The sequence below is a fragment of the Amyelois transitella genome, chromosome 26, assembly GCF_032362555.1.
Source record: "Amyelois transitella isolate CPQ chromosome 26, ilAmyTran1.1, whole genome shotgun sequence".
In the NCBI taxonomy this organism is placed as follows: domain Eukaryota; kingdom Metazoa; phylum Arthropoda; class Insecta; order Lepidoptera; family Pyralidae; genus Amyelois; species Amyelois transitella.
The window spans coordinates 4,840,918-4,868,758 of record NC_083529.1 but is presented as its reverse complement, the minus strand read 5'-3'; the positions used below and the strand labels follow the sequence as shown (position 1 = coordinate 4,868,758).

Genomic DNA, 27,841 nt, shown 5'->3' with positions numbered 1-27,841 from the left:
AGAGATAGGCTTATAAACTTGGGATTCGTCTTATAAGCGATGCTAGCAACCTGTTACTATTTGAATCTCAATTCTATCATTAAGCCTAACAGCTGAACGTGGCCTGTCAGTCTTTCAAGACTACTGGTTCTGTCTACCTTGCGAGGGATTTAGACGTGATTATATGGATGGATGGATATATTATATATGACATAGCATATTACTTTATATTACACAGTAATAATGGTTTTACACAGAAAATTTCTCTAGAAATAAGTAGTGCTCTTATACTAAATTTCTTTTTAGTTTAAGTTCTATTTTTAATTTTTCCTTGATAGGCATAAAGATATATAAATAATTAAAATAATATGTTGTGTCTATGTATGCTAGACTAAAGTGGCAATAGGCAGGCCACATTTCTCGAAGGGCTAATGGCTGATGGGACCATAAAGTCCTCGAGTGGAGACCACGTACTGGAATCTAAGTCTTAACAAATAAAGCTACGATCGTCTACGCCGTAGACGCTACGCCGTAGACGCTACGCCGTAGATGCTACGCTGTGATTGCTACGGTATGAAAATCTATACATATTCTAAGCTTGGTTCAGATCTACGAGTAGCTTTTATGTTTCAGAGTTAAGGAAAATGAACAATGGCATATAAGTTGGTTTAGTGTTCTCTACAACCAAGACATTACTGTTATTTATTTTTAGTACTTAGTTATTTTGTTAAATTTTACATTGGTGTTTTCAACACTCATTTTTCTTCATTCCCGGATATATCTTGCAGAAACGCCAAAACGGGATAGGTTATCTTATGTCAGCAGAGTTTTATATTAAAAAGCTGGCAAATTATGTATGTTTACTCCTCCAAGACCAAAAAGGAAAAATTTAATACTTATTCACATAATAAAAATTAAGACTACGCTGCCTTTTGCGAAAAGTCAAAACACCATTTATTTTACACGGAAAGCCCATCTTCAGTATAAGCCTGCTATTGTGTCACCAAGGTTACAGTCCAGCAATAATAACCGCGCCGAAGCCGACCCTCTCATTCACTAACAAAAGACGGCAAGTGGCTGTGTGTTTGTGTACAGAGGTATACGAGTATTACTACTGGAAGTGTCTTTAAGGTTCCGTGTGGTTCCCGGCACCAATATAAAATAGGTCCAAGGCATCTCTTTATCATGGATGTTTTAAAAGGTGAATAAAGTGAAGGCTTATAAACTTGGTATTCGTCTTTTAGGCGATGGGCGAATAACCTTACACTGTTTGAATCTCAATTCTATCATAAATTCAAACAGCTACATACATACATACATATTATCACGTCTATATCCCTTGCGGGGTAGACAGAGCCAAAAGTCTTGGAAAGACTGATAGGACACGTTCAGCTATTGGGCTTTTAGATAGAATTGAGATTCAAATAGTGACAGGTTGCTAGCCCATCGCCTAAAAGAAGAATCCGAAGTTTTTACAAACAGCCTAGCCTTTAGTCGCCTTTTACGACATCCATGGGAGAGAGATGGGAGGAATGGTCCTATGCTTTTTTTCTTTTGGTGCCGGGAATCACACGGCACTAAATTAGACAGATAAATGTAGCCTTTTAGTCTTTACAAGACTGTTGGCTGTGTCTACCCCGCAAGGGATATAGATGTGATTATATGTATGTATCTTTTTCTCACCCACGTCATAGTTATCTGTAACACCTGTATTATTGTATATATCTACGGTTTACAAATAAAATTATTGATTGATAGCATTCTATCATGCTATGATATCATTTTGCAGACGAACTGTTACGTTACGAGTATATTTCTTGGCAGATCTAGAAATAAAACATCTTTGTAACTACTAAGTGACTCACCAAGTACAAACCTTTACTACATTCTAGTATTTCTAGTGCACTGAAGACTGCTTTATGTCTTGAAGGAAAATGGGAAAATAGTATAGAAATCACAAACCAGACAAAATAAACTTACTACTGGTCACACCAAGAACCTCGTTTATAGCTCAAAATGAAGGTTTTATAATTGGAATGTATCTTATGTGATACATGTATAATGGTGTCATTAATAAAATTTTATGAATATTTTTTAAATTGGGACTTATATAAAATCGGATTAGCTTCACAAAAGTTAAGTAATAATAAAAAAAAATCTACTTTAATTGCATCACAAAATAGAATAGAATAGAATAGATTTATTTTCAAAATTGGATACAAGGTATCACTTATTGACGTCACATAACTTAAATCTAATTATAACTACTACAAAAAGCCATACTATGAGCTGAACGTTTCAGCAAACTGTATAAAACAATAAATCTATTTGTGCCACGAGATCGCTTCAACCAATCTCGCCATCTTAGTTACAGTTGCAATGTCCTCAGTTTTGTTTCCTCTTTTGACGGCGGCTACACTTCGATACATACAGCTGTGATGTGCAGCCAATAATAAATAAAGGAAAAATTGCAATAGAATATAGACTTTGAATCAGTTCTGTTGATGTTGTTAGAGATGAACTGAGAATTATGTCGGACATTTTTGGGTACACATTAAAAAAAGAGAGATGGTAAAATGACCTGATCGAGAGCTTGCAAAAACCTGCTTATTCGGGCAACTTCAGGTTTCAGCATTGCAAAGATCCGATAAGAGTCGCTTCATGTGAAAACCTCTATAAATAATACAAACGTAGCGGTGAGAACCAAGACTATAAATAAGATAATATAAAGAAGATAGAGATAAAGTAATAAATAATAACTGCTCAACCCCTACACAGTTCAGGTCCGCTCATGCATGAAATACTGTTCGAACCTGTGCGATAGCTTCGCCCGGTATAACTTGAAGCTCTGAAAGCTATCGACTGACGTGTTAGAAGACTCGTTGATGACGAGCTACTAACGAACGGACGGCCTTAACCCTTGAGCATCGACGATTGGTAGCTAGTCTGTGTGTCTTCTACAGGCTTCACTTCGGAAAGTGGCCACTGGAAATTCATAATTTAATTCCTCCTGCACCATTCAAATATCGAACGACACGGCATGGACAAAGATTCCACCCGTACATGATCGGTATCCTCACCCCTTGGACCTTGCGATGCGGCAAATCTTTCATCATGTGAACGGCTGTCATTTGTAATGCATTCCTCGCGTCTCTCTTCCCCTTCTTTCTTCTTGGGGATTTTCAAAGCAAGAGTGAATAGGCATTATTTGCGTGTACAACCTTAGGCCTCATCTTGCTTACCACCAGACAGATTGAGGTCAAACGCACACAAATTGTTATATATAAAAAAGGTGGTATTATTGTTCAAACTAACAGACCGTGTGTCCGACCTTATCTTCGGATTTCTATTCCAGTCTTGATTTCGCTTGGAGTTAGCTTCCGTTTTAAGAGTTTTTATAACTTGAGATATTGTTTCCAATGTCCCATTTTGTTTTTTCGGCTAATCCCGTAACTTCTTATACTCCCGGGCTTATCCCGCGTTTGCGAACTTGTGTTTTTGTTTAAGTGCCTTTCTTCGTAACGTTGTACGTTTGGTTTTTTGCATTGGTACTGTATTTTCGGCTTTGAAATTTCAATCTCACTTTTGTTGATTTTGAATTTATTCATAATCGAGTCTTTATCCCTTAGTGAGTAGGTAAACATAACATACAGTTTCGATAAGACTAAAAGGGCTAAGATTCAAGTAGTGACAGTTTGCTAAGTTATCGCCTAAAAGAAACTTTAATTTTTTTATGTACTTATCTGTTTTTTTTATTTTCATAATTTTTGTATCATTTTCGATGCATGAGAATATCAATATCAACTAAGCATTTAAATTTACAAAAAACATGTGTTTTAGTGAGGCAAATTTACATGGTTTATAAATTATATTTTTTACTAGAAATGTATCTTTGGATAGTCTTAGGTATACCGCGGGCTCCTCTCCAGAGTGGTGAGGATGCAACCGGGACTAAAAGTCAGAAGAAAGATGTATGTTTGGATATTGTGATCAATGATAATTAAAAATTTTTTTGCCAATTTTTTACATCTAAACTTTAACAGATGGTGATCAAAGTTTATAGCATAGTAGCTTTATTTGGGCAAAACTAGCTTCAGCTCGCGACTTCGTCTACGTGGAATTAAGTTTTAGTGTACCTACTCAAAGTAAGAAAAGCAAAAGTATGTACCTCGTTCAATTTCATATTTAATGTATTATTCAGGTTTCTGTGTCTTACTTAGAACATTTCAACCAATCATAAAAGGTATCGATTAAAACTCTCGATTAATGTAATAAGGTATCATTAATTCATGTCACTGGCTAAACAGTTTTCAAGGCATTTTGATGTAATGTATAAGGGCCGTTCAAATTGAGCCTACTTTTTTAAAGTTATAAATTTCCTCGAAAATAGTTTAATAGATTCTATTTTATATAAATTAATGAGCTTTCGCCTGTGGTTTCGCTCTTTGCGTCTTTATTTATCTAGAGAAGAGTCCGGGGTGGATTGGATAGGTCAGGTTTTCACAAAAAGCGACTCCAGTCTGATGTCCATAACATTTGCAAGGGAACTAAACCATATTGACACATGGTTACACTTCCAATTGACTGAATGTGCAGGTTGTCACGATGTTTACCCTCACCAAGAGAGCATTAAATAGCAATAAAAATAATGTGACAAACTTAGAAAAGACTATTTGTTTTATTGTCTTAGTAGGATTTTTACATACATACATATTATGGTCACGTCTATAACCCTTGCGGGGTAGACAGAGCCATAATCTTGAAAAGACTGAATGGCCACGTTCAGCTATTTGGCTTAATGATAGAATTGAGATTAAAATAGTGACAGGTTGCTAACCCATCGCCTAAAAAGAATCCCAAGTTTGTAAGCCAATCCCTTAGTCGCATTTTACGACATCCATGGGAAAGAGATGGAGTGGTCTTATTCTTTTTTGTATTGGTGCCGGGAACCACACGGCACACTATTAGGATTTTTAAGTTAGTTTTTTAAGTCCCAGTAAAGTCCTAACCTTTACCACTTGCCAACCGACGTTAAACATTGGTACTCAATCAATACGGCCCTTATATTCTACTCTTTTTGCAAGTCATCAATCAATGATGATTAAATTTCTTTGACACTTGAACGAGCGAAGAACCTAATGTCCTTTGTATGTAAAATGGTACGTAGACATACATACATACACTAGCAGTCCCGGCAAACGTTGTTTTATCATATAAATAATATCAATATGTTAAAGGTGGACAACCCTTATCACTAAGGGGTATGCAGAATAGATGTTGGCCGATTCTCAGACCTACTCAGTATGCTCACAAAATTTCATAAGAATCGGCAAAGCCGTTTCGGAGGAGTACGGGAACATTGTGACAAGAGAATTATATACGAGTATATAAGATATACCTCCGATTTTAAAATTTCGCGTTGCATTATAACTATTTATAAATACAACAGGTATTAAACGCGCACATAACGCACCTTTATTTTTATCTCGGACGTTTCGAATCATGTTACAATGATCCGTAGTCACCGAGCGACTGAAAACCAGCTATCCTGCACGATAGAATGTTCGTCTACCGCCATTTTGTTAACACGTTCGTGCGAGTTTTACTCTATCAAACGCGTAGAGCAAGCAAACGGGAACTTTTTTGTGAACAATCAACGCCACCTAGTGGTAACGCAATGGCACTAATCCATACAAATTCGTGATTACTTGCTCGACACTAACCCCTCTAGAGTCCGTATTCCAAAGCGCGGCTGTATTGGTGCCCGTTCATTACTCACGTTCAATTCAGTCTGTCCGAGTCGGTCAGACCTAGATCGGATGAAGTCGGCGGCACGCTGCACAGGCCCTTACGGTGGATATTAACCGATTTCGCAGAATGAGGTTGCGGTTTTCATGTATATCTACCCGAATCTATTTAAAAGCGTCTAATAGATTCGCATTCAGGGAGCAAGTCCATAAAATGTTTTCTGAAATTAATAAAATCAACAAACCACATAGGTTTGATGTATTGATTATTTATTAATTTCTTTTGCGTGTAGACAGAACACTCATGAAAAGACTGAAAGGCCACGTTCAGTCGTATGGCTTAATGATGGAATTGAGATTCAAATACTGATATGTTGCTTGCCCATCGCCTTCAAAATGGATCCCAAGTTCGTTTGCCTATCCCTTAATCGCCTTTTACGATATCGATTGGGAAAATATGGAGTGGTTCCATTCTTACTTCGTTAAAGGTTAGCCATAACTTTATGTAAGAGCGAAGCTTTCTAGCACAAGCACATTTTGCTTAAAAGGAAATTCCTTTTCTAATGTAATTTTAAAGTTACCCAATAAACATTTTTTTTATAACGTAACGGGGTGTCGATCCCGAGACCTTGTGTTTAATAGACAAACAAAGCGTCAAAGACCGATAAACATGCTTTGATCTTGAATAATACTTGATTTAATTACTTTGATACGTTACCACTTATTGAGTTTTGAGTAGCTATCACAATATGACACTCATGTTATATCAGTTTTAGAGTGCCAGACAAACGAACTTGAAGTAGATATGTCATTATTTGATAAGCATTTACTTGTAATGTTAAGATACTACATAGGTTCTTCGCATTATACATATATACATCCTACTACTATTATAAAGGCGAAAGTTTGTATGGATGTTTGTTACTCTTTCACGCAAAAACTACTGAACCGATTACCATGAAATTTGGTATGTAGGTAGCTGAAGACCCAGAATAACACATAGGCTACTTTTTATCCCAGAGTTCCCGCGGGATTGATAGGGTTTCCATGCGGACGAAGTCGCGGGCGGCCTCTAGTACATACATAAATATATGCCGTGTGGTTCCCGGCACCAATACAAAAAAGAATAGGACCACTCCATCTCTTTCCCATGGATGTCGTAAAAGGCGACTAAGGGATAGGCTTACAAACTTGGGATTTTTTTTAGGCGATGGGCTAGCAACCTGTCACTATTTAGATCTCAATTCCATCATTAAGCCAAATAGCTGCACGTGGCCGATCAGTCTTTTCTAGACTGTTGGCTCTGTCTACCCCACAAGGGATATAGACGTGACCATATGTATGTATATATGTATGTACATACATAAAGTCACGTGTACATCCCTTGACAGGGCCAACAGTCTAGAACAGACTGCTATACCACATTCAGCTGTATGTCTTTTTGATGGAATTGAGATTCAAATAACTAACTAAACATACATACATACATATGGTCACGTCTATATCCATTGCGGGGTAGACAGAGCCAATCGTCTTAAAAAGACTGAATGGCCACGTTCAGCTATTTGGCTTAATGATAGAATTGAGATTCAAATAGTGACAGATTGCTAGCCCATCGCCTAAAAAAGAATCCCAAGTTTGTATGCCTATCCGTGCCGTGTGGTTCCCGGCACCAATACAAAAAAGAATAGGACCACTACATAAAAGGCGACTAAGGGATAGGGTTACAAACTAACTAAAAGACTAACGAAAGGAATTTATAAGGCAAAGCTAACTGTAAAAGTGGGGCAGGGCCGGCCTCGATGAACTTTCAAGGACCTCGAATGTCTTGAAAAAGGGAGATGTTAAGAGTACTCGTAATCGTCGAATATGCATGAAAAGAGTAATGAGTGTAGAGGAAGCGGGAGAGGTCTGTAAGGATCGTAGCAAGTGGAAGGAATTCCACTTGCTACGATCCTTATACTACGCCTGTTTCCCGTTGGGGTAGGCAGAGACTATTTCCATAGGCTCTGCCTACCCCAACGGGAAACAGGCGTAATGATTTGTATTGTATGAGATTCAAATAGTTACAGGTTGGTAAACCGTCGCCTGAAAGAGGAATCCCAAGTTTATAAGCCTATCACTTAGTCGCCTTTTTTCTATAGTTCCAGCAACCACACGACTTCGTATTATATACATATAATTACGACTTAGTCCCGGAGGGTAGGCAGATATCTAGATTTTTCCACTTGCTACGGTCTTTGCATACTTCTTTCGTTTTATCCAGATTCATGCAAGCTCGTTGGTTTAGGGTACTCTTGATCTGACCATTCACCAAACTATTCCCGATTTGATCAAAATATGCTGTGAAAATTTTACAAACAATAAAAATTCAGTATATCTAAGTACAGTCATTACTAAAAATCTAAATTGACATTTATGATTACAAGTAGGTACTTTGATCAATTTATGGACCGCAACCGCCGAATTTGCATGAAGAGATTTATGAATGTGGATGAAGCGAAAGAAGTATGCAGAGATCGTGGCAAGTAGAAGGATGGAGTCTCTGCCTACCCCTCCGGGAAAAAGGCGTGATTTTATGTATGTATGTATGTTTATATGATTATGACTATCTGCTTATTGAGTAACATCTAGTAACATTGGCTACCTTGGCATGAATGCTTATCAGATTTCCAAGATATAGATACGCTTAGTTAATTAATTTTAACAAATTTGGTGAATTTGAAGAATTATTTAGGATCCAAACTGTTCGTGATTTATATTATTATATGGCATATCAATTACCGGTTAGACAGAGACAAAATCACTTTAAACCTTGCGTAAATATATGTATATTCAATTAAATTTAATATATAAAGAAATTATAAATATTGAGGTATTTATGAATTACGGCTACAATTTTTGCGATTATTATCCAACGAATATATCAGAAGGAAAAGTTCTGAATCGCTTAAAATCAAATCATAGAAATGGCTTCGTTTAAAACTTGATTTATCCAATTATGGGTTCAATTTTGTATAGCAAAACCAGAACACACATATTGTAATCACGACTTTATCCCTGACGGGGTAGCCAGAACCAACACTCTCGAAAAGACTGAAAGGTAACCTTCAGCCGTATAGCTCAATTATAGAATTGAGATTCAAAAAGTGACAGGTTGGCAGCCAATCACCATAGAATAAGTAAATCCCATCGCGTAAAAGGAGAAGCCCAAATTTATAAGTCTTTACTATGATTGACTTTTACAATTTACAGGGAAAGAACGCAGCTGACAAATACTATTACTACAAGGCTTGCATGAAAACTTTATGATTGAAGCAAATCTTGCATATAATTTTATTACATATATTTAATTAGATAGAGTGATCATATAATATGTTTGACCAAAACATAACTATCTCACGTGCATCATTATCTGCCACTTAAAATAAATAAACATATCTTAATAAATACAGCTATCTTAATAATCTAAGAATTGGTGTGAAGGCCTAGTTTATCAGTTAACTATATTGACCTATTAATCTTTTGTAATAGTCAGGTATAAATGCGGTACAGTAGCAATTAATGATGGCCAGTTGTCACCTGTCAGGTTAAAATGTATACGTTTGCAGTACTGTTACTGGTAGGATGTGTAGGTAAGTATTTTATTTCTTAAGTGTTTTGTTCTAAATTTTGTGCATCATAAAGTTGACTACAGAGTTAATTTAAAATATTTTGCTCCGCCATTATACTTGGAAGTAAACTTAGATTTAATTACAAGGCGTGTTGACGTCATTTTGTATTTTGAAAACAATTTTAATATACTTGATATTAATTTAAAACTTTACAAGTGGTAAGTACTGGCGAATGTGTCATAGCAAGTGATGAGTGGTGGTATTATATACATAGCACGTTTTATATTTATACGATATACTCGTATACGGTCCACAAAAAAATTGGGGTAATATTATTGTTTTTATAAGAGTGTGTAATTTGTTTTTTATTAATTTTAGAGAGATTTTTTTCATACTGATAGTAGTTTGTAATTGTTTGATTTGTACAACATTTTTCTTGCAAGAAGTATAATAAAACTTTTTATCTTTTCTGAGATAAAACTCATTAAGATAAATAGGATTTTAGTACTCTTAACTAGGTATTTAATTTATAAGTGTTTTGAAAAAATCGTCATAAATGACAAGGAAATATTAATAGAAAAAGAGAGGTAGAAGAAGACCAAGAATATATTAATAAATATATTGATCAAAGTAACAAAAAAAAACATTAGAAAAGTATGAGATATAGAGATGAATGGAAAATGATCCACTTAACTCTAACGACAAGAGTTAGCTCTTAAATATAAAAAGAAGATACAGTATGAAGAGGAGGCAAATAAACACACTTTTAGTGTATAAATAGTGAAAATCTATATATATACTATTTTCCTAACAGACGACGGACATAACTTTCCTGTTTCCTGTTCACAATAAAATAACACTATAAAATTTTGCACTGACCGAAAGCTTAACAAAAGATAAACGACCGAATGATCTTTTGTTTCCTTTTTAGAAACAGTCAAAGGCAATCCAACAATAGAATTCATTTGCATTTGAAAACAAACCGAAGTTACCACTGAATGGGTCTTTTTATAAAAAACTTTGAAATTTTTAACCTAAAACTTAGGAAAGAGTTATTTTGACGAGCAAAATTTTAGGAAAAACTCTTGGCTTGGATTAACATTTGATTTGTAGGAATACTTCCTCAGATTGTTTTATCTGTGACTGATGTTCATGTTTTTATGGTTCTAAAAGAGGCTTTCTATTCTCGTACCTACGCCCTCGTGGGTGTTTCCGGGAGAAATTAGCTTGTGTTTGACCCATTTTATTAATAGATAGTATATTAATAGAACTTTTCGTCGATTGTAATAAAATTTGACAATTATAAAATTTGTTAATTATTTTAACCTTCGAAAAATACCAGAAAGACATACCGACATTCGCGTTCATGTTATTAGTAAGGATTTTTCATTTCTCGCACGTGTCAGGTGCATAGGTATACTTAACATATATTTTTTTTTTCTTCAATTCCAATTCATTTATTCCATATACTTATTAAAGTCCTTACCCAATCAAAAAGTGTTTTTTGTTGTATGTTAAATTAATTTTCTTGTTTCAGTTTCATCACCAACGCTAAAAAGCTTAGATAATGTAAGAATAGTGGGTGGTGAAGACATCGACATCTCGTCTGCGCCGTACCAGGTATCAATCGCGTTCAGAGGGCGCCACTCCTGCGGAGGAACTATAGTAGCCAATGACATTGTTGTGACTGCCGCCCATTGTCTTATGGGGTGAGTTGGTTATTGCTTAACTTCATAGAAAGGATCAGTTTTTGGATATTGCTCATTCATAAAATATTGAGAAAGCAATGTTTTATCTTGTATCTCTCTTTTTGTCGTTTCGGGTCAACAAAATTATATAGAAAAAGAAGAAAAACTTGGCCATCACATAGTTCCCCACTATAGTGGCCATTGACATAGTTTGTAAATGTTTGTAGATGCTTACTGACTTAGGGAGTTAGTTATTGCTTAACTTTTTTGAAAGAAGATTACAATAATCTTCTCTTAAACAGGTAAAAGTCAACTTTTACATAAAAGGAGAAGTTTTTAATAGGTTTTGTAATTTTCATTCATAACATCTTGAAAATATCACAATTAAAATCATTTAATTTGTCAAGAAACAAAACGTTACAAGCAATATTGAACTAAAGTCGCTTGAAACGTAACATGGGCAATTCTTGACTTTAATAGCAAGCAAAATTATTGCCCTCCTAGTTTGATTATACTCAACCCTTTTTCTAAATGAAGGAACTATAAGATATTGTCATCATTGATATCTCTTTAGATCAATAACTTTATTCAGCTTTCATATGCAAAAGCATGCAAATGTAGGCTTGTAGGCACCAAATACATTTCATGAAATATATAAACCTATATCCTTCAACTCTTCAGAGCCAACCCCTCAGACTACACCATCCGGGCTGGCTCCTCATCAAGCATCGAAGGTGGTGACATTTACCCTGTTGGGAGTTTCGTTGTAAACCCAGACTTCAGTTATATGAAGATGGATAGCGATATAGCCCTTATTTGGCTTGCCAAGCCTTTGGAGTTTAATGAAAATGTAGCAGCCATAGATATGGTAGATGAAGACGATGAAATTCCTGATGGAGCGGACACTGAAGTCACTGGATGGGGTAATCTAATGGTAAGTTTCTTTGTGTGATTAATATGTTATCTATTGTTTAAACTGATATGAGATCTGTTTCTACTATTTCTTTTTTATCTTATTATAAAGTACATATAATAAGATAAAAAAGAAATAGTAGATTAGTTGTATTCTGTTATGTGTATAATAAATAAAATAAAATAAAATAAACTATATTAAAATAATGCTTTTATTCCTATATCTTTACTTGGTCTCTGTAGATTAGCATTATGACTCTTAAAAATATTTGATGTGAAAATTTGTGAGAGCTGATGGATTGTTGATTATATTTTTGAGCTGACTATTGGAGAATCAACAGTATGACCCAAACTCTGAATATGAACTTGGCCACTCATAATAGATAATGTTTCTTGTTGTCTTCAATTATCAAATTATATATACTTACTCTTGATGTCAAGGGTTTATTGGAAATTCTCACAATAAACTTCAACTTGCCTGGACCATCATTATGTTCTTCTATATTAGTGAGTGCTATCATTCACTTCGTAACTTCACTTCTATTTATTTTTTCACAAACTTCTTCATATTTTACAGGAGGGCGGCGGTTTCCCGAAGACCTTGCAAAAAGTTCTAGTCCCAAAGGTGAATGACCGGCAGTGCTTCAACGCATACGCTCCCAGCTACAGCATCACACCTAATATGGTGTGTGCTGGTACACCTGATGGTGGAAAAGATGCTTGTCAGGTAATAATTTAAATTTTACATTTACCTATTTATACATCAATACTATTCTCTTTCGTGAAGGGCAGGCAAAGACTACATATTCCATTAGCTTTTTTCGATAAATTTACTTCATTTTTTACATACCAAATATTTTGTTATAGTTAAGAGAATTTTTATTACCTGACTTTGTCTTTAAAACGATGTGATATATAACAATGCCTTCTCTCGGAAAGGTAGGGGTAGGTAATATATTTACATAAGCCACGATCCCTACATACTTTGTTCATTCATCCAAATTCATAAATTTTATTTGAATTGGTGTACTCCGAACTGACAGAGTTGAGAGGAATGAATTGTGGTCAGCACTTTCTATGCATGGGGTGAGCAGTCTCTTAATACGAGCACTGAAATCCTTATATGAGGATTCGAGTGCTTGTGTCAGGATAAACGGAGCGCACACTGAGTGGTTTAAGATTGAGAAAGGCGTTAGGCAAGGATGTGTTGCGTCACCGTGGCTGTTCAACCTATTTATGGATAGCTGTTTGACAGATTTGAAAGAGTCTAAAAGTGGATTAAGGATGAATGAGTTACTCGTCAAATGTCTGCTCTATGCCGACGATCAGGTTATACTGGCGTCATCAGCGGAGGAGTTACAGGAGATGGTAAACTGTATGCATGAAGCTTTAAAAGAGAAAGGAATGAAAGTGAACGTAAGTAAAACTAAAACACTGGTTTTTGAAATGGAGAAAGAAATGACAGCATGTAATATTTTGATTGGAGGAGAAAAAGTGGAGCAAGTGAAAGAGTTTGTATATCTAGGATCAAAGTTTACATCAGATGGCAAGTATGATAGTGATATTGAAAGGAGAGTGAACGCGGGGAACATGGTGAATGGAGCTTTGCATGCCTTTATGAGCAGTCAGAAACTATCCAAAAAGGCTCGACTGGCTGTGCACAGGGGCGTGTTGGTCCCGACATTAATGTATGGGAGTGAAAGTTGGGTATGGCAAAAGAAGCATGAAAGCAGAATAAATGCAGTGGAAATGAGAGCGTTAAGGAGTATGATGGGTGTGAAATTGAGTGACAGGATAAGGAACAGCGTGATAAGGGAATGTTGTGATGTGAAAGAAGATGTAGTTACAGGAATAGAAAAGGGTATGTTAAGATGGTTCGGTCATGTGGAGAGGATGAATGAAAGCAGGTTGACTAAGCAGATATACAAGGAGAGTGTGGAGGGAAAGGTCGGAGTGGGAAGACCTAGACGAACGTATCTTGATCAAATTAAGGACGTCCTGGTAAAGGGTCAGGTCAAAAGTACCCGAAACCGCCGAGCTTGTATGAAGAGAGTTATGAATGTGGACGAAGCGAAAGAAGTATGCAGAGATCGTGGCAAGTGGAAAGAGGTAGTCTCTGCCTACCCCTCCGGGAAAGAGGCGTGATTTTATGTATGTATGTATGTATGTACTCCGAACTTTTTACCAGAACCTTCCCCATTTCATCAAACACTATTATTTTACGCGATCCTTCTAATGGTGTCAATTACCCTGATCTTGTCTCTTTTAAATTTGTTCATCACCTAAAATTATATATTTTATTGTTTTCATTTCAGGGTGACAGCGGCGGCCCCATGGTATATGATGGCAAGCTGGCCGGCGTCGTCTCTTGGGGTCTTGGGTGTGCGAGACCTGACTACCCAGGAGTTTACGCCAGGGTATCAGCATTAAGAAGGTGGCTCGATGAGCACATAGCATATCTGAGGCTCAAATACGTGCTAAGAGCCTTCCCTTAGGATTAGAAAAGAATATTTTGTACTTTTATACATTTCAATAAAGAAAATTGTGATTTATTTTTCATTATGGCTTTCATTTGATCCCGGAAATTTGCAGTCGATTACTTAAGAGAAAGGAAATTAGTTCTTTAAGCAAACGCACCATCTGATCCCCGCAACGCAAAAAGTATATCAGAGTCAATTATAAATATTAAAGTTATTTAATCCATATTTATACCACTTATAACATACAAAGTGGTTACAGAAAAATATATTTAACTAGGCCAAAGAATTTAAAAACACGTTCAGCGATGACTTCATCCAATATCGTGGTATTTTTATCCATATAAACTGAAATCTAAATAATTGGTTAAGTATTTATCGCGATGACAAAGCATTAACATGCAATTATTGTGCCAGAAATCTTAAATTTTATTACTGATATCACTGTGATAAGTCCACAGATAGTATTAATAATAACTCATTAATTGTATTGCTACTCGCCCTACTACAGCACATTACGAGCATTATACGTACGTACGAAAATTAACATGACCTTGACAATTAGTTATTATTTAAAAGACTTTACGAGTAGACGTTTGAGATGTACAATTTAGTTCTGCTCGTATTTATTATTTGTGTGACTCAATATGAAGCAGCGAGGATTTTCGGCGTTTTCCCAACACCATCTATAAGTCATCAAGTGACATTTAGACCATTAATTCAAGAATTGGTGAAAAAAGGGCATGAAGTTGTCGTACTTACAACAGATCCAGCCTTCACGGAAGAAGAAAGACCCAAAAATTTAACTGAAATTGATGTTCATGATGTGTCTTACCACGTCTGGGTAGAAAATTTCAAGTCTAATATGGATACCAGCAAGAAGAGTAGTCTGAAGAATCAAATAAGGCTTATTTATGAAATGATGACACAAGTGTTTGAAATGCAAATGAATTTAGATGTAATGCAAGAAATTATAAAGAAGAAGATAAAACCATTTGATCTGATATTGGTCGAAGCATATATGTTACCAGCTTTAGGCTTTTCTCATGTATTTAAAGTGCCTGTTATTCAAATGAGTTCATTCCTACCCGTTTATTCGGATATACGAAATATTGGAGCACATGATCATCCATTGTTGTATCCAGCGCTTGGTCGACAGAAACTAGATAATTTAAGTTTATTAGATAAAGTAAAAGAATTATACAATCATTATAGTATGGATAGTGATACAAGAAAAGCTGAAACATTTTTTGATGAATCAGTTAAAAGAATATTTGGTCCTGATGTACCTGATCTCAGTGAATTATACAATAATATTGATATGTTATTTTTGAACACATTTCCAATCTGGGACTCCAATCGTCCTGTGCCTCCAAGTGTCCAATATTTAGGAGGCATACACATGAAACCAGTTAAAGAATTACCAGAGGTATGTTTCGAATTGTTTTATAATAAAATTTTTATGTATGTGGCTAGTTCTACAATCGACAGTCTGCAGTCAAATGGCAAATTTTATTAATATTTTAAGTAAATGCGACTTTTGCAAGATTTAAGATATCTCAAATAATGATAATATATTAATTCTATCATTACATACATACATACAAAAGGTCACGTCTATATCCCTTGCGGGGCAGACAGAGCCAACGGTCTTGAAAAGACTAAATGGCCACGTTCCACTATTTTGCTTAATGATAGAATTGAGATTCAGATAGTGACAGGTTGCTAGCCCATCGCCTAAAAAAGAATCCCAAGTTTGTAAGCCTATCCCTTAGTAGCCTTTTACGACATCCATGGGAAAGAGATGGAGTGGTCCTATTCTTTTTGTATTGGTGCCGGGAACCTCACGGCACCTATCTATCATCAGAACGGTGTTTTCCTTTTTTAATGAGACTATTGGCTCTGTCTTCTCCGTAAGGCCGGATATTAAAAAATCGAAAATAACTTTTTCTCATTATTATAGGATTTGAAATCATATTTGGATTCCTCAAAACACGGAGTGGTATACGTTAGTTTTGGTACAAACGTAAATGCTTCGGCGCTGCCACCTGAAAAAATACAAATGATGATAAATGTTTTGTCTCGTTCACCTTACGACGTTTTATGGAAGTGGGACAAGGACGAACTACCAGGACAGACAAAAAATATCAGAATATCCAAATGGTTACCGCAATCAGACCTGCTTAGTAAGTATTAATATTTTTAAAGAGGTTTTTTTTTACTTTTACTTCATTCATTTATTTAATCACGTCTATATCCCTTGCGGGGTAGGCAGAGCCAGAAGTCTTGAAAGACTGACCGGCCACATTCAGCTGTTCGGCTTCATGATAGAATAGAGATTCAAAAATGTGACAGGTTAGCCCATCACCTAAAGGAAGAATCCCAAGTTTATAAGCTAATCCCTTAGTCGCTTTTTACGACATCCTTGGGAAGGAGATGGAGTAGTCCAATTCTTTTTTTATATTGGTGCGGGGAACCACACGGCACACACACACATACCATATGTATGTATGTATGTATTGATTATATGATGGATGTCTATGTACCTATGTATTATTAATTATAGTATCGTCTATTAAGTATCTCGTTTCAAAAGTCTCCAACTCACTTCGAGACTAACTCAATCTATGTAATTTGACCCTATATATTTATTTTTACTTACAGGACATCCAAAAATCAAATTCTTCATCACCCAAGGAGGGTTGCAGTCAACTGATGAGGCTATAGTAGCAGGTGTACCTCTTCTTGGTATACCCATGTTGGGTGACCAATGGTATAATGTAGCTATGTATGAAAGACACAAGATTGGAGTGAAAATGGAATTGGAAGACCTTGAGGAATCGAATTTCAAGGAAGCTATTCATGCTCTTACAAAAGACGAAAGGTAAGTTGATAGAAATCAAAATTTGTATCGTTCGACGTCATAGTTTGGCATTGGGAGATTGGTCGACAGGGAATTTTATCTTTGAACGACTATTCGACTACAAATTGTTAGTTTTTTAAGGCTAGTATGGTTCGGAGATGACACGTATATTTATATACCTACTTATATTACTCGTAATAATAAAATATACCTATTTAGAATTTTTACTTTTGCACCCACCTATAACTGTATTTTTTTTTTGTTTGGTATAAGATCAATCTATTTTTCCTACTTTGACAACTTCGTTTCGTGCCATGTCGTTTTATTATCAAGTCTATAGAATTATTTTACACCATTTTTCTTATTAATTAGCTAATCTTGCACTATTTTACTGCCCAAAATAATTGATATTGGTAACTACATTTTTCAGTTCTGAAATTTCCTATTGTTAATTCAAGCAACCATGCTTCTCATTTTCAGTTATCGCCAAAACATAATAAGATTGCGATCTATCGTCTACGACCAACCACAAACTCCTTTAGAACGGGCAGTGTGGTGGACGGAGCACGTTCTGCGCCACGGCGGCGCGCGCCATCTACGATCGCCAGCCGCAAACTTACCGTGGACTGTGTACTATGAAGTAGAACTAGTGGCTTATGCACTTCTAGTAGTTACAAGTGCTATATCTGTGTTCGTATTCCTAGCTTGGAAAGTAAGGAGAGTAGTACATTTATTGCTGATGTCAAACCTAAAGTCACGTAATGTGAAATTTGATGAATAATCACAATTTCTGATATTGTAAGCTTCGCTCGCGCGAATTAAGCGCCACCTAGAAAATAATACAGCGTTTTCGTAAATGCCACAGCAATTTTAAACCGATATTAAAAGTACCCCATGTTCTTCTCCATACTCTTAATTATACATATATACGAAAAATTTCAAGAAGATTTGTTTGATAGATAATGCGTGAAGAGACAACAAACATTGAAATCAACTTATTTTTGCATTTACAATATTTATTTATTAATTTTAAACTTTATTGCACAAAAAATTTACAAAATTATAAAAAATTATTACCTCTCCAAACCTTTCTTATTTGGTATCTATTGTATATATATTAGTATACATACATAAAATCACGCCTCTTTCCCGGAGGGGTAGGCAGAGACTACCTCTTTCCACTTGCCACGATCTCTGCATACTTCCTGCGCTTCATCCACAAGTAGGTATTAGTATTATTATACTTTATTTATATATTTGTTTATGTATGTCTATAAATAGTTGTGTGAGTGGAGTACACGCCTGTCACCCTTTCCATCATGTTTCCTATCTCGGACCTGCTGGAAGAGATTTCTTTTGAAATAAGAAGAATTTACATATATGTATAATTTTGTTTCTTGTGTTTATCATTCTCGATGTTTTCTATGTACATAAATTCGTAAATAAATAAAAGATAAATGAAAGGCGGACTTAATGCCGTTTGGCATTCCCTACCAGTCTACCAGCTGACCAAACAGAAATACTTTAAGTTGGTGGTGCGATAAATTCATACCTATGTTTACTGCAAAATATGTACATACATTACAAATAGAATACATAAATACAATATTATAAGTAGTTGGGATAAAACATTTTTCCCATCATAAGAGCTTTGAAATTTAAAAATGTAAGTACGGTCTACCGCAGAACGACCCCGTACCACGGCACGCGCCACATCGTTTATCGTTTGAAATACTGTCGCTGTTTCGTTTCACGTTATAATAAGAAGCGAAACAGCAATAGTTACCACTGTACATTAAAAAGTAGAACTGGTAGCTTGTGCACTTTCAGTTTCTATATCTGCTATAACTTTGTTAACACTTCTTATTTATGCATTAAGAAAATTTAGTCTTAGTAAAATTATTTCTAGTATAAAACTTAAACTAAGATAATTATGACGGTTTTATTGCAAATTAAAAAAGGAAATGTTGCGAAAAAGCAATGAGACTGCTATCTTTCATGAATGATATAGATGAATTTCATGAAGATCGTGGCCAGTAGAAGAATGTAGCCTCTGCCTGCCCCTTCGGGAAAGGAACATTGTTTTTTGTATTTATATTTTCGATCGAAAAAGAGTGAGTCACAAAAAATATTGATAAAATTATTGGGGCGATTCTTATCACCAATAGAAAATAATGAAGTTTCAAGTTTATGTCTGTATGTATAATAAATTCCACCTTTTCCTTTGAAATTATTGAATAAATTTTATTACTAAGACTTATGTACTTTTTCGAAGATGTCCTGTGTAATAATATACATAAATTTGCCAATTGAATGTTACAAGACTTGCAGCTTATCAAGTCTATTATATTGTTTACATTGAAATACTATGTGATATTAATACAAATGTTATCAAGATAATAATAATGATATTGTAAACTTCTCCAATAACAACGATTTAATGCATTTCTTGCTTACTCTTTGATCAGAAAGGCTGTATTTTTAAATTTCCTAAAGCAACGAGTAATAAACAAATTTTCTCTCTTCCCAAACATGATAACTTTTCTAATCGTTATAAGTGCTGTTATAATAAATGTGAATAGTGCGAGAGTTTTAGCCGTGATTCCAACTCCATCGATAAGTCATCAAGTGGCAATTAGACCTTTAATTCTTGAGTTGGTTAATCGTGGTCATCAGGTTGTTTTAATCACAACAGATTCACTCTTCCACAATGGAGAAGGTCCAGTTAATTTAACAGAAATAAATACACATGACCTATCCTACCAATCTATTCTGACCTTCGTCAGAGAAGAATACAAAAGTGATATGGTACCAAACATAGAACACGATGTAATAACAATGACAAAATTGTACGTAAACCTTTTTGCGAAAATGGTTAGAGTACAACTTATTTCCGAGCAAGTTCAAAAATTGATTAATGACAAATCACAACATTTTGATCTCATTATTCTTGAAGCATATCTGAGAACTGCATTAGTTTATTCTTACATTTTTAAAGCACCAGTTATACAAATTAGTTCCTTCGGACCATCTCTATACAATTTGGAGACAGTTGGAACGGTGATGCACCCGGTTCTTCATCCTGACATTTTTTGTAGAAAATCTCTTAATATCACACTTTACGAAAAGTTTAAGGAATATTATAATTTTTTAATTAGACAGTACATCACACATAATTTTGAAAAGGAAGAAAATGAAATGCTGAGAAAAATTGTAGGATCTGATATGCCACCATTGAGTAATTTAGCCGATAATGTAGGTATGCTATTTCTTAACATCCATTCACTTTGGGATTTAAATCGACCTGTACCACCCAATGTTTTATATTTAGGAGGAATGCATATTCAACCACAGAAGGAATTAGTACAGGTACGTTACTTAGAAAGCAAGTATATTAAATGTGTACACTTTTGATCATATACTACTGCAAAATATTCGAGATGCCTTCGATAAAACCTACTAACCTACATAAACTACTACCTAACAGAGAATGACAACGATGAAAATATTGTATTGACTGTTATTTATTATGCGCGTTCCACAATCATGCCTCTCGTGGTTTTTTCGCTTTCTCGCGTGGTTCTCGAGTGAGTGTGGAGCGGGCTTAACGATTCATTCAGTGTATAGTATACGGTCAGTGATGTCATTTGCCACAATTGTACAGCACGTGTTTTAGCGATAATGTGATAATGTTAACGATATATATATATATTTCTTTACGCAATAATGAGTTAGAATTTACCAAAAATGTTAGTGTAGTTATAGTTTTTATTTAAGACTTTTGATCTCAATTTATTTTTCTCAATATATTATTATTACTGTGGTAGAAAAGTTATTTCAATATGTGAATAATCTAATCGTAAGTGATAGTGATGTTATCTTTTATAACCTGTATAAAACACTACATTTAATATTACTTATTTTAGTAAAGATACAAAAAACAACAAAAAATGAAGGTTAATCTATTAGTGATTAGTGTTGTTATAGTTTATGTGGATAGTGCAAAAATTCTGGCGGTGTTTCCAACACCATCGATCAGTCATCAAGTGGTATTTAGACCTTTGATTCTTGAATTAGTGAATCGCGGTCATGAAGTTATTTTAATAACAACAGATCCAATGTTTCCCAAAGGAGGAGGGCCAACTAATTTAACTGAAATTGACATGCATGATATCTCATACAGGCCTTGGGTGGAATACATTCCAGAAGAATATCAAGTAAATATGGAACCATCGGTTGATTATGATACAAAATCAATGGCAAAAATGTTGACAATTCTTTTTACAAATATTATGAAGGAACATCTTGCTTCGGAGCCTATCAAAAAGTTGATGAATGATAAAACGCAACATTTTGATCTTCTGCTTATCGAAGCGTATCAGAGAACAGCATTAGTATATTCTCATGTTTTTAAAGCACCAGTGATACAAGTGAGCTCTTTTGGGTCATCACCGTATAATCTGGAATCAGTTGGAGCGGTGATGCATCCAATTCTGCATCCGAATCTTTACAGTCGAAAAATTGTTAACATGACAATTTATGACAGATTCATGGAACTGTACAATTTTGCTGTGAGACAATATGTTACTTATAGCTATGAGAAAGAGGAGAATGAAATGTTGAGACGAATTGTAGGAGATGATGTACCAGCAGTGAGTGAGTTATGTGATAATGTGGATATGTTATTTTTAAATGTTCATCCAGTGTGGGAGTTCAATAGACCGGTGCCGCCTAATGTTGTATATCTTGGAGCTATGCATATAAAACCGGTCCAAAGTTTGTCTAAGGTACGTTGTTGGTATGCAAAATATTTTCAAAACTATTTGCTTTGTCTTGGCCATACAGAATCACAGATATAATATTATGCAGTTACTAAAAACTGTTACCATGAACATACTCTTGTTGTTGTAATGTTTTATTAAATAAAAAAAAAAATGTATATACATATATAATAAACTGAAACATAACAGCTGAACGTAGTCTATCAGTCTTTTCAAGACTGTTGGCTCTGTCTATCCCGCAAGGGATATTGACATGATTATATATAATGTTTGTTTGTATGTATGTATAAAAATAATTATTTCTAAATTCAAGAAAATGTTTTTATTTCGTAACTTTATTTAGCAAGTTGTGCAATAAAGCGACTGAAAATAAATAACAGTCTTATATTTAATATTGCGTAATAATTTCGCACAGCAACACAAACTTCAAAATGATAAATCAATTTAAGCATTAGTGAATATTATGCTTTGTGTTTGTATGCATAGAGTTCATATAATATACTATAACGTCCATATACTATTTATTGTTTTTTTCAAATTATTTTTTTATGAAAATAATAACGCATCTGAAATGGATCATAATTGTGATGTGGATGTGGGTGTCTGATTTTATTTCCTCTTATATTTTTAACAGTTAACCATAAGTAAAGCAGTGAAAAGTGACCTCCAAAGACAGTTTACAGTGGTTTAAAATAAGAATATAAGCTACACATTTTTATGATTAACTTATTAAAGATGAATATTAAAATTTTAATAAGTTAAAATATGAATACATACATACATACATATGGTTACGTATAGACGTAGTTGTGTCCACCCCGCAAGGAATATAGATTCCTTGCGGGGTGGACAGAGCCAACAGTCCTGAAAAGAATTAAAAAAAAAGTATAAGAAAAGCCAAATAGCTGAGCGTGGCCATTCAGGGCCACGCTCAGCTATTTGGCTTAATGATAAAACTGAGATTCAAATAGTGACAGGTTGCTAGCCCATCGCCTAAAAAAGAATCCCAATCCACTTTTACAACATCCATAGGAAAGTGATGGAGTGGAGTGCCGGGAACTTTTACCGGTTCTATAAAATATGAATAGATACAATTACTTTGTGTCTTAGAACGTAATAGACCTAAACACATAATTTCTCAACTTTTATTTTCCTTTTAGGAACTGAAATCATACTTGGATACGTCCACAAAAGGCGTCATATACATGAGTTTTGGCACAAACGTAGACCCTTCAATGTTTCCAGAAAATTCAATAAGAACATTCGTCAAAGTATTTGCTGAGCTGCCATACAATGTAATATGGAAATGGCACACGGAAGACATTCCAGATTTACCTAAAAATGTGATGATAGCTAAATGGTTGCCTCAGAGAGACCTACTCAGTAAGTTATTCATTTCTATCTTATATAAATCTATCTTTAGTATATTTTGTGTTAAAAATAAACTATACAAACTTTGGCAGATCACGAGCCCTGAAAATTGCGGGTACAACCAAAAAATGCGAATATGATTAATATATTTCAGTAGTTTTGCTTTCATATTTTTGTAAAGAGACTTATATTAAGTCCTACGCGAGTGCAACTCAGTTGAAGAAATTCGTTAGCTTCTAACAAACGGATATTATTTAATGTAATGTGGTACCTGTTCCATAGAAATCGGAAAAAATGGACTGAGTACTAAGCGAAGTAAGTAAGCTAAGTACGGAGCGAAGTAATAATGGAAAATGAAAAAAAAAACGGGGAAAATTATTCATCCTTAAGAGCCTCTATGATACTTATATGAAAAACCATTGCAATGGTAGGTACTCGTATACTTGAATAATTTATATTTTCAGTGCACCCAAACATCAAACTATTCATTACCCAGGGTGGTCTCCAATCCACTGATGAAACAATACTAGCAGGAGTTCCAGCTGTTGGTATACCAATGATCGGTGACCAATGGTACAACGTGGACCGATATGTTGACCTTGGTATCGGAGTTCGAATCGATATCATGACGATGGATGCCAATGTATTTAGGAAAGCTATTGATACCGTGATTAATGATAAAAGGTGCGTGTAAATCAATGTTCGTTTATAAAACATTGATCATTGTTATTGTTATGTCTTTTATAGTAGTATTGTTATTGTTATGTTATTCTTTTGTGTGTACCTGTAACAGTAAAATATGGCTAACGTTTTTGTCAACGTATAACCGAGACTACTGAATGGATTTTGCTGCTAAAATATGTAAGAATTTCCAAAACTATGCCGTGGCAGAAAACAGGATATTTTTTGGAAATATTTGCGATAGTGAAGACTAATGTAAAATAGACTGAAACTGGTCGATATATTTTATTTGATTTGAAGTTAACGGAGGTTGAAGATAGATATTACTTAGCTCTACGATTAATATAATAATTAAGAAAAACGAAAAAAAAACTGTATGGAACTATAGAGATTTAGCCATTTTAAACTAAGTGTGTCGTGTTCCCGGCACTAAAGAATAAAATCACTCCATCTCTTTCCCATAGATATCGTATAAGCCGACTAAGAGATAGGCTAAAAAACTTCGGATTTGTCTTGTAGGCGCTGAGCTACAACCTATCACTATTTTAATATCAATTCCATTATAAAGCCATACGTCTGACCGTGCCATTGATTTTCGACCTTTTCAAGATTGTTGGTTCTGTCTATCCCGTAAGGGATATAGATGTGATATATGCATTTATGTAAACTGATGTTAATGAGTGTATCTTCCAGTTGTCTTTCACATTATCGACTGCATAATATTAGGTAGTTCACTAGGCAATTAAAGTAATCTAATAAATAATAATGAAATAAATAAATTAACTCATTTAAATCTCTTTTTTCAGATACCGACAAAATATAGAAAAACTTCGCTCAATAATGTACGACCAGCCCCAATCATCCTTAGAACGAGCAATATGGTGGGCGGAATACGTCCTTCGACACGGCGGTGCGCGCCATCTACGGGCCGCGGGCGCAAACTTATCTTGGGCCGCGTATTATGAACTAGAATTATTGGCTTACGTCGTGTCGTTTCTAGTATTCGGTTTAATAGTCTGTGTTACGGCGATTTATTTCGTAGTAAAGAATGTGTTACGTTTTAGTAGCAAACAAAAGATTAAATCTAATTAGTTTGGCATGTAGGTAAGTAAAAATTAAATGAAATTAATATAAGTAACTAATTTTTTTTTTAAATTAATACTAAATATACAACTTAAAATCCCTACGAGATAATTTTAATAAAATAAAGATATAAATGATTAAGTGCAAAATGCCGATTTGAACAGTAAGGAAGACGTCTCTTTCTGTCGTTAAATCTTGAGCAATTATGTCAAAATGAGCACACGTCATTTGTTTCATTTAATTCAATTCATTTAATATAAGTCTTGGCCTTGAATTCAGAACAGAGTGACAGGTAGCTAGCCCACCGCTTAAAAGAAAAATCCCAAGTTTAAAAAGCCCTATATTTTGAACTTCAACCTTAATTTGGATAAACATACAAATTTGAGAAGTTTGTGCCTATAAAGCTAAGTAATGGCAGGCAATGGCAATCCCCCTCACTAAGTACGAAATTGCTCTGCAAAATTTCGACGGTACCATTTGGACGCTCGCTCCGCAAAAGTTTTATCTGAGCTCCTATAACTGCGCTGATGGAACTTTGTGTAATTAAAAACTAGCTTACATTATTTGGGTAAGTACATATGCGATTTGTTTATTATAAGTGTGTAGTGCTGTGTGGTTCCCGGCACCAATAAAAAAATTATAGGGCCACTCCATCTCGTTCCCATGGATATCGTAAAAGGCGACTTAGGGATAGGCTTATAAACTTGGGTTTCTTTTTTAGGCAATGGGCTAGCAACCTGTCACTATTTGAATCTCAATTCTATCATCAAGCCAAAAAGCTGAACGTGGTCTATCAGTCTTTTCAAGACTATTGGCTCTGACTACCACGCAAGGGATATAGACGTGACAATATGTATGTAAGTATGCAATAAATGGATTTTCGGTTTACAAACTAGCTGTTGCCTGCGACTTCATCGTCATTCATTCATAATGATCACAGTAGACAAAGCTCAGGGTAAGCATGCGCTCGCTTAAACCGAAATTTCAAAATTATTCCCATTGGAGAGAAACCCTGGAGAGAAGCTAAATAGTATAGCATAAATCCACAATAAAACAACTTCATAAAGATTTCAGTCTCAAGCGTATTCTATAGAACTTATTTCCGACACAGTTTGATTGGAGCGGTTTTTTTTTATCGCCCGGAACTTATAAAAAATGTTGAGGCCCCAGGGATCGCTTGTATATTGTTTTCCGGTATTGAATGTAGCATAGGGTTGTCGTTCGATAAAACATACATACATATAATCACGACTTTATCCCAGACAGAACCAACAGTCTTGTCTAGTCTGAAAAGCCACGTTCAGCTGTATGGCTCAATGTTGGAATCGAGATTTAAATAGTGACAGGTTGCTAGCCCATCGCCTTTAGTCGTTAAAACCATTTTTTTAAGTTGAAACTTCTTCAACGGATTTTTGCACTTTCCGTGATAGGCAACAAGACCTGACCTGACCTGATCGAAGACTCTTGACTGTCATCCTGTGTCGATTTCATTAAATATTCAATATAGTTAGGTACCGGTGCTGTGGGAGTGCCGTTATTTTTAATTGGAATAATAATTCTTCTCTCACAACTAAAGCAAAACTAAAGTTACCAAACCACTATTCGTAGATGAATGGAATTTATCATGTGACACCCATAAAATGCAAAGTATTGCTATACTATAATAGTAGTAGGAATAGATGAAAAAAAAAAACTACACATCAGAGCAAATATCCCAAAATTTTCATTGGAACAAGAATTAAAATATATTTTATTTTGTACATGAAGATGCGGCGTAGTGTATAATATTACGGAACGGACGCGGTACAAACTATAATTTCTGTTTTACGTACTCAAAACCTCTTTAGTCGCTTTTGAAACCAAAGTTCGAAACAAGTTTTTAAATAAAGTTGTTCTGTGGCAACCCTATCTCCGATTAAGTTTTGTAGCGTAGTGTGGAATTGTTAAATGTTGGATTGAGACTCGTAAAATCCTACGGGTGTGGTTATATCGTGCCCGGTGAGAGAACATAGACAAACATATACTATCTACAAGTATATTATTACTGCCTACCAACTTATTTGAAAAATTATTTGAATGTAACTCGAAAATATGACAACTTTTTCTGAAAATGCCAACGGGAATGGATAAGACGTGATTTTCCATTTAAAGCGGGCAAAGCAGCTGCGGACAAAAAAATTATGTCACTGTATAACTACACTGTTCAAAAATGACATCATCTACATAACTAAATGCAAATGCAAAAAACTTGTAAGCTGCCGTGTTAATTTATTCTATGCAAATTGCAAAATTAAAAAGGCAAAATTCATGCATTTCGGCTAATCCTACGCAGCTTAATTAAATTGTTTCAAGAGAGTACTTCGTTCATCGCGCATGCATGAAACCCCATCCATTAAGATTTTACACGTTCATATTATAAAATTAGGCACTTTTAAAAGTTAATTTGCTTTAGGAAACAAAAAGGAAAGAAATTATAGAGTTACAAGCCAAATTTCAAATCTTGTATTTTTTCAAAAAAGTTCAGTTCATGCGTTAATAAACGTTTCGTATTTTTAAGAAACATTATTACGAATGTATTTAGCTCTTAGAGAGAAGACAAACTAAACAATCTCGCAAAGACTCAAAGACCACGTGAACTGAATCGC

The 27,841-nt window shown here is 34.9% G+C and overlaps 3 protein-coding genes across 4 annotated transcripts; all 3 read left to right on the top strand.

The window, feature by feature from the left end:
* The first annotated feature begins 9,309 nt into the window (after positions 1-9,309).
* On the top strand, positions 9,310-14,497 carry LOC106132013 (vitellin-degrading protease). The gene is made up of 5 exons (XM_013331310.2): positions 9,310-9,361; positions 10,878-11,049; positions 11,710-11,962; positions 12,518-12,667; positions 14,256-14,497. The coding sequence occupies exons 1-5, from the start codon at positions 9,322-9,324 to the stop codon at positions 14,433-14,435; spliced, it is 795 nt and encodes a 264-aa protein (XP_013186764.2). The 5' UTR covers positions 9,310-9,321; the 3' UTR covers positions 14,436-14,497.
* A 400-nt stretch (positions 14,498-14,897) lies between these two features.
* On the top strand, positions 14,898-19,536 carry LOC106132011 (UDP-glycosyltransferase UGT5). Its single transcript, XM_013331309.2, has 4 exons — positions 14,898-15,846; positions 16,381-16,603; positions 17,082-17,301; positions 17,761-19,536. The coding sequence occupies exons 1-4, from the start codon at positions 15,019-15,021 to the stop codon at positions 18,059-18,061; spliced, it is 1,572 nt and encodes a 523-aa protein (XP_013186763.2). The 5' UTR covers positions 14,898-15,018; the 3' UTR covers positions 18,062-19,536.
* Positions 19,537-19,687: 151 nt separating this feature from the next.
* LOC106132014 (UDP-glucosyltransferase 2) lies at positions 19,688-25,251 on the top strand. 2 transcript variants are annotated; one of them, XM_060951742.1, is made up of 4 exons: positions 19,688-20,649; positions 23,222-23,444; positions 23,897-24,116; positions 24,920-25,251. In XM_060951742.1, exons 1-4 carry the CDS (start codon positions 19,813-19,815, stop codon positions 25,203-25,205), a joined length of 1,566 nt encoding a protein of 521 aa, XP_060807725.1. In that variant the 5' UTR covers positions 19,688-19,812; the 3' UTR covers positions 25,206-25,251. The 2 variants fall into 2 exon arrangements, with proteins under 2 accessions (XP_060807725.1, XP_013186765.2); XM_013331311.2 differs by lacking the exon at positions 19,688-20,649 and adding an exon at positions 20,893-22,067.
* The last annotated feature ends 2,590 nt before the right edge of the window (positions 25,252-27,841 follow it).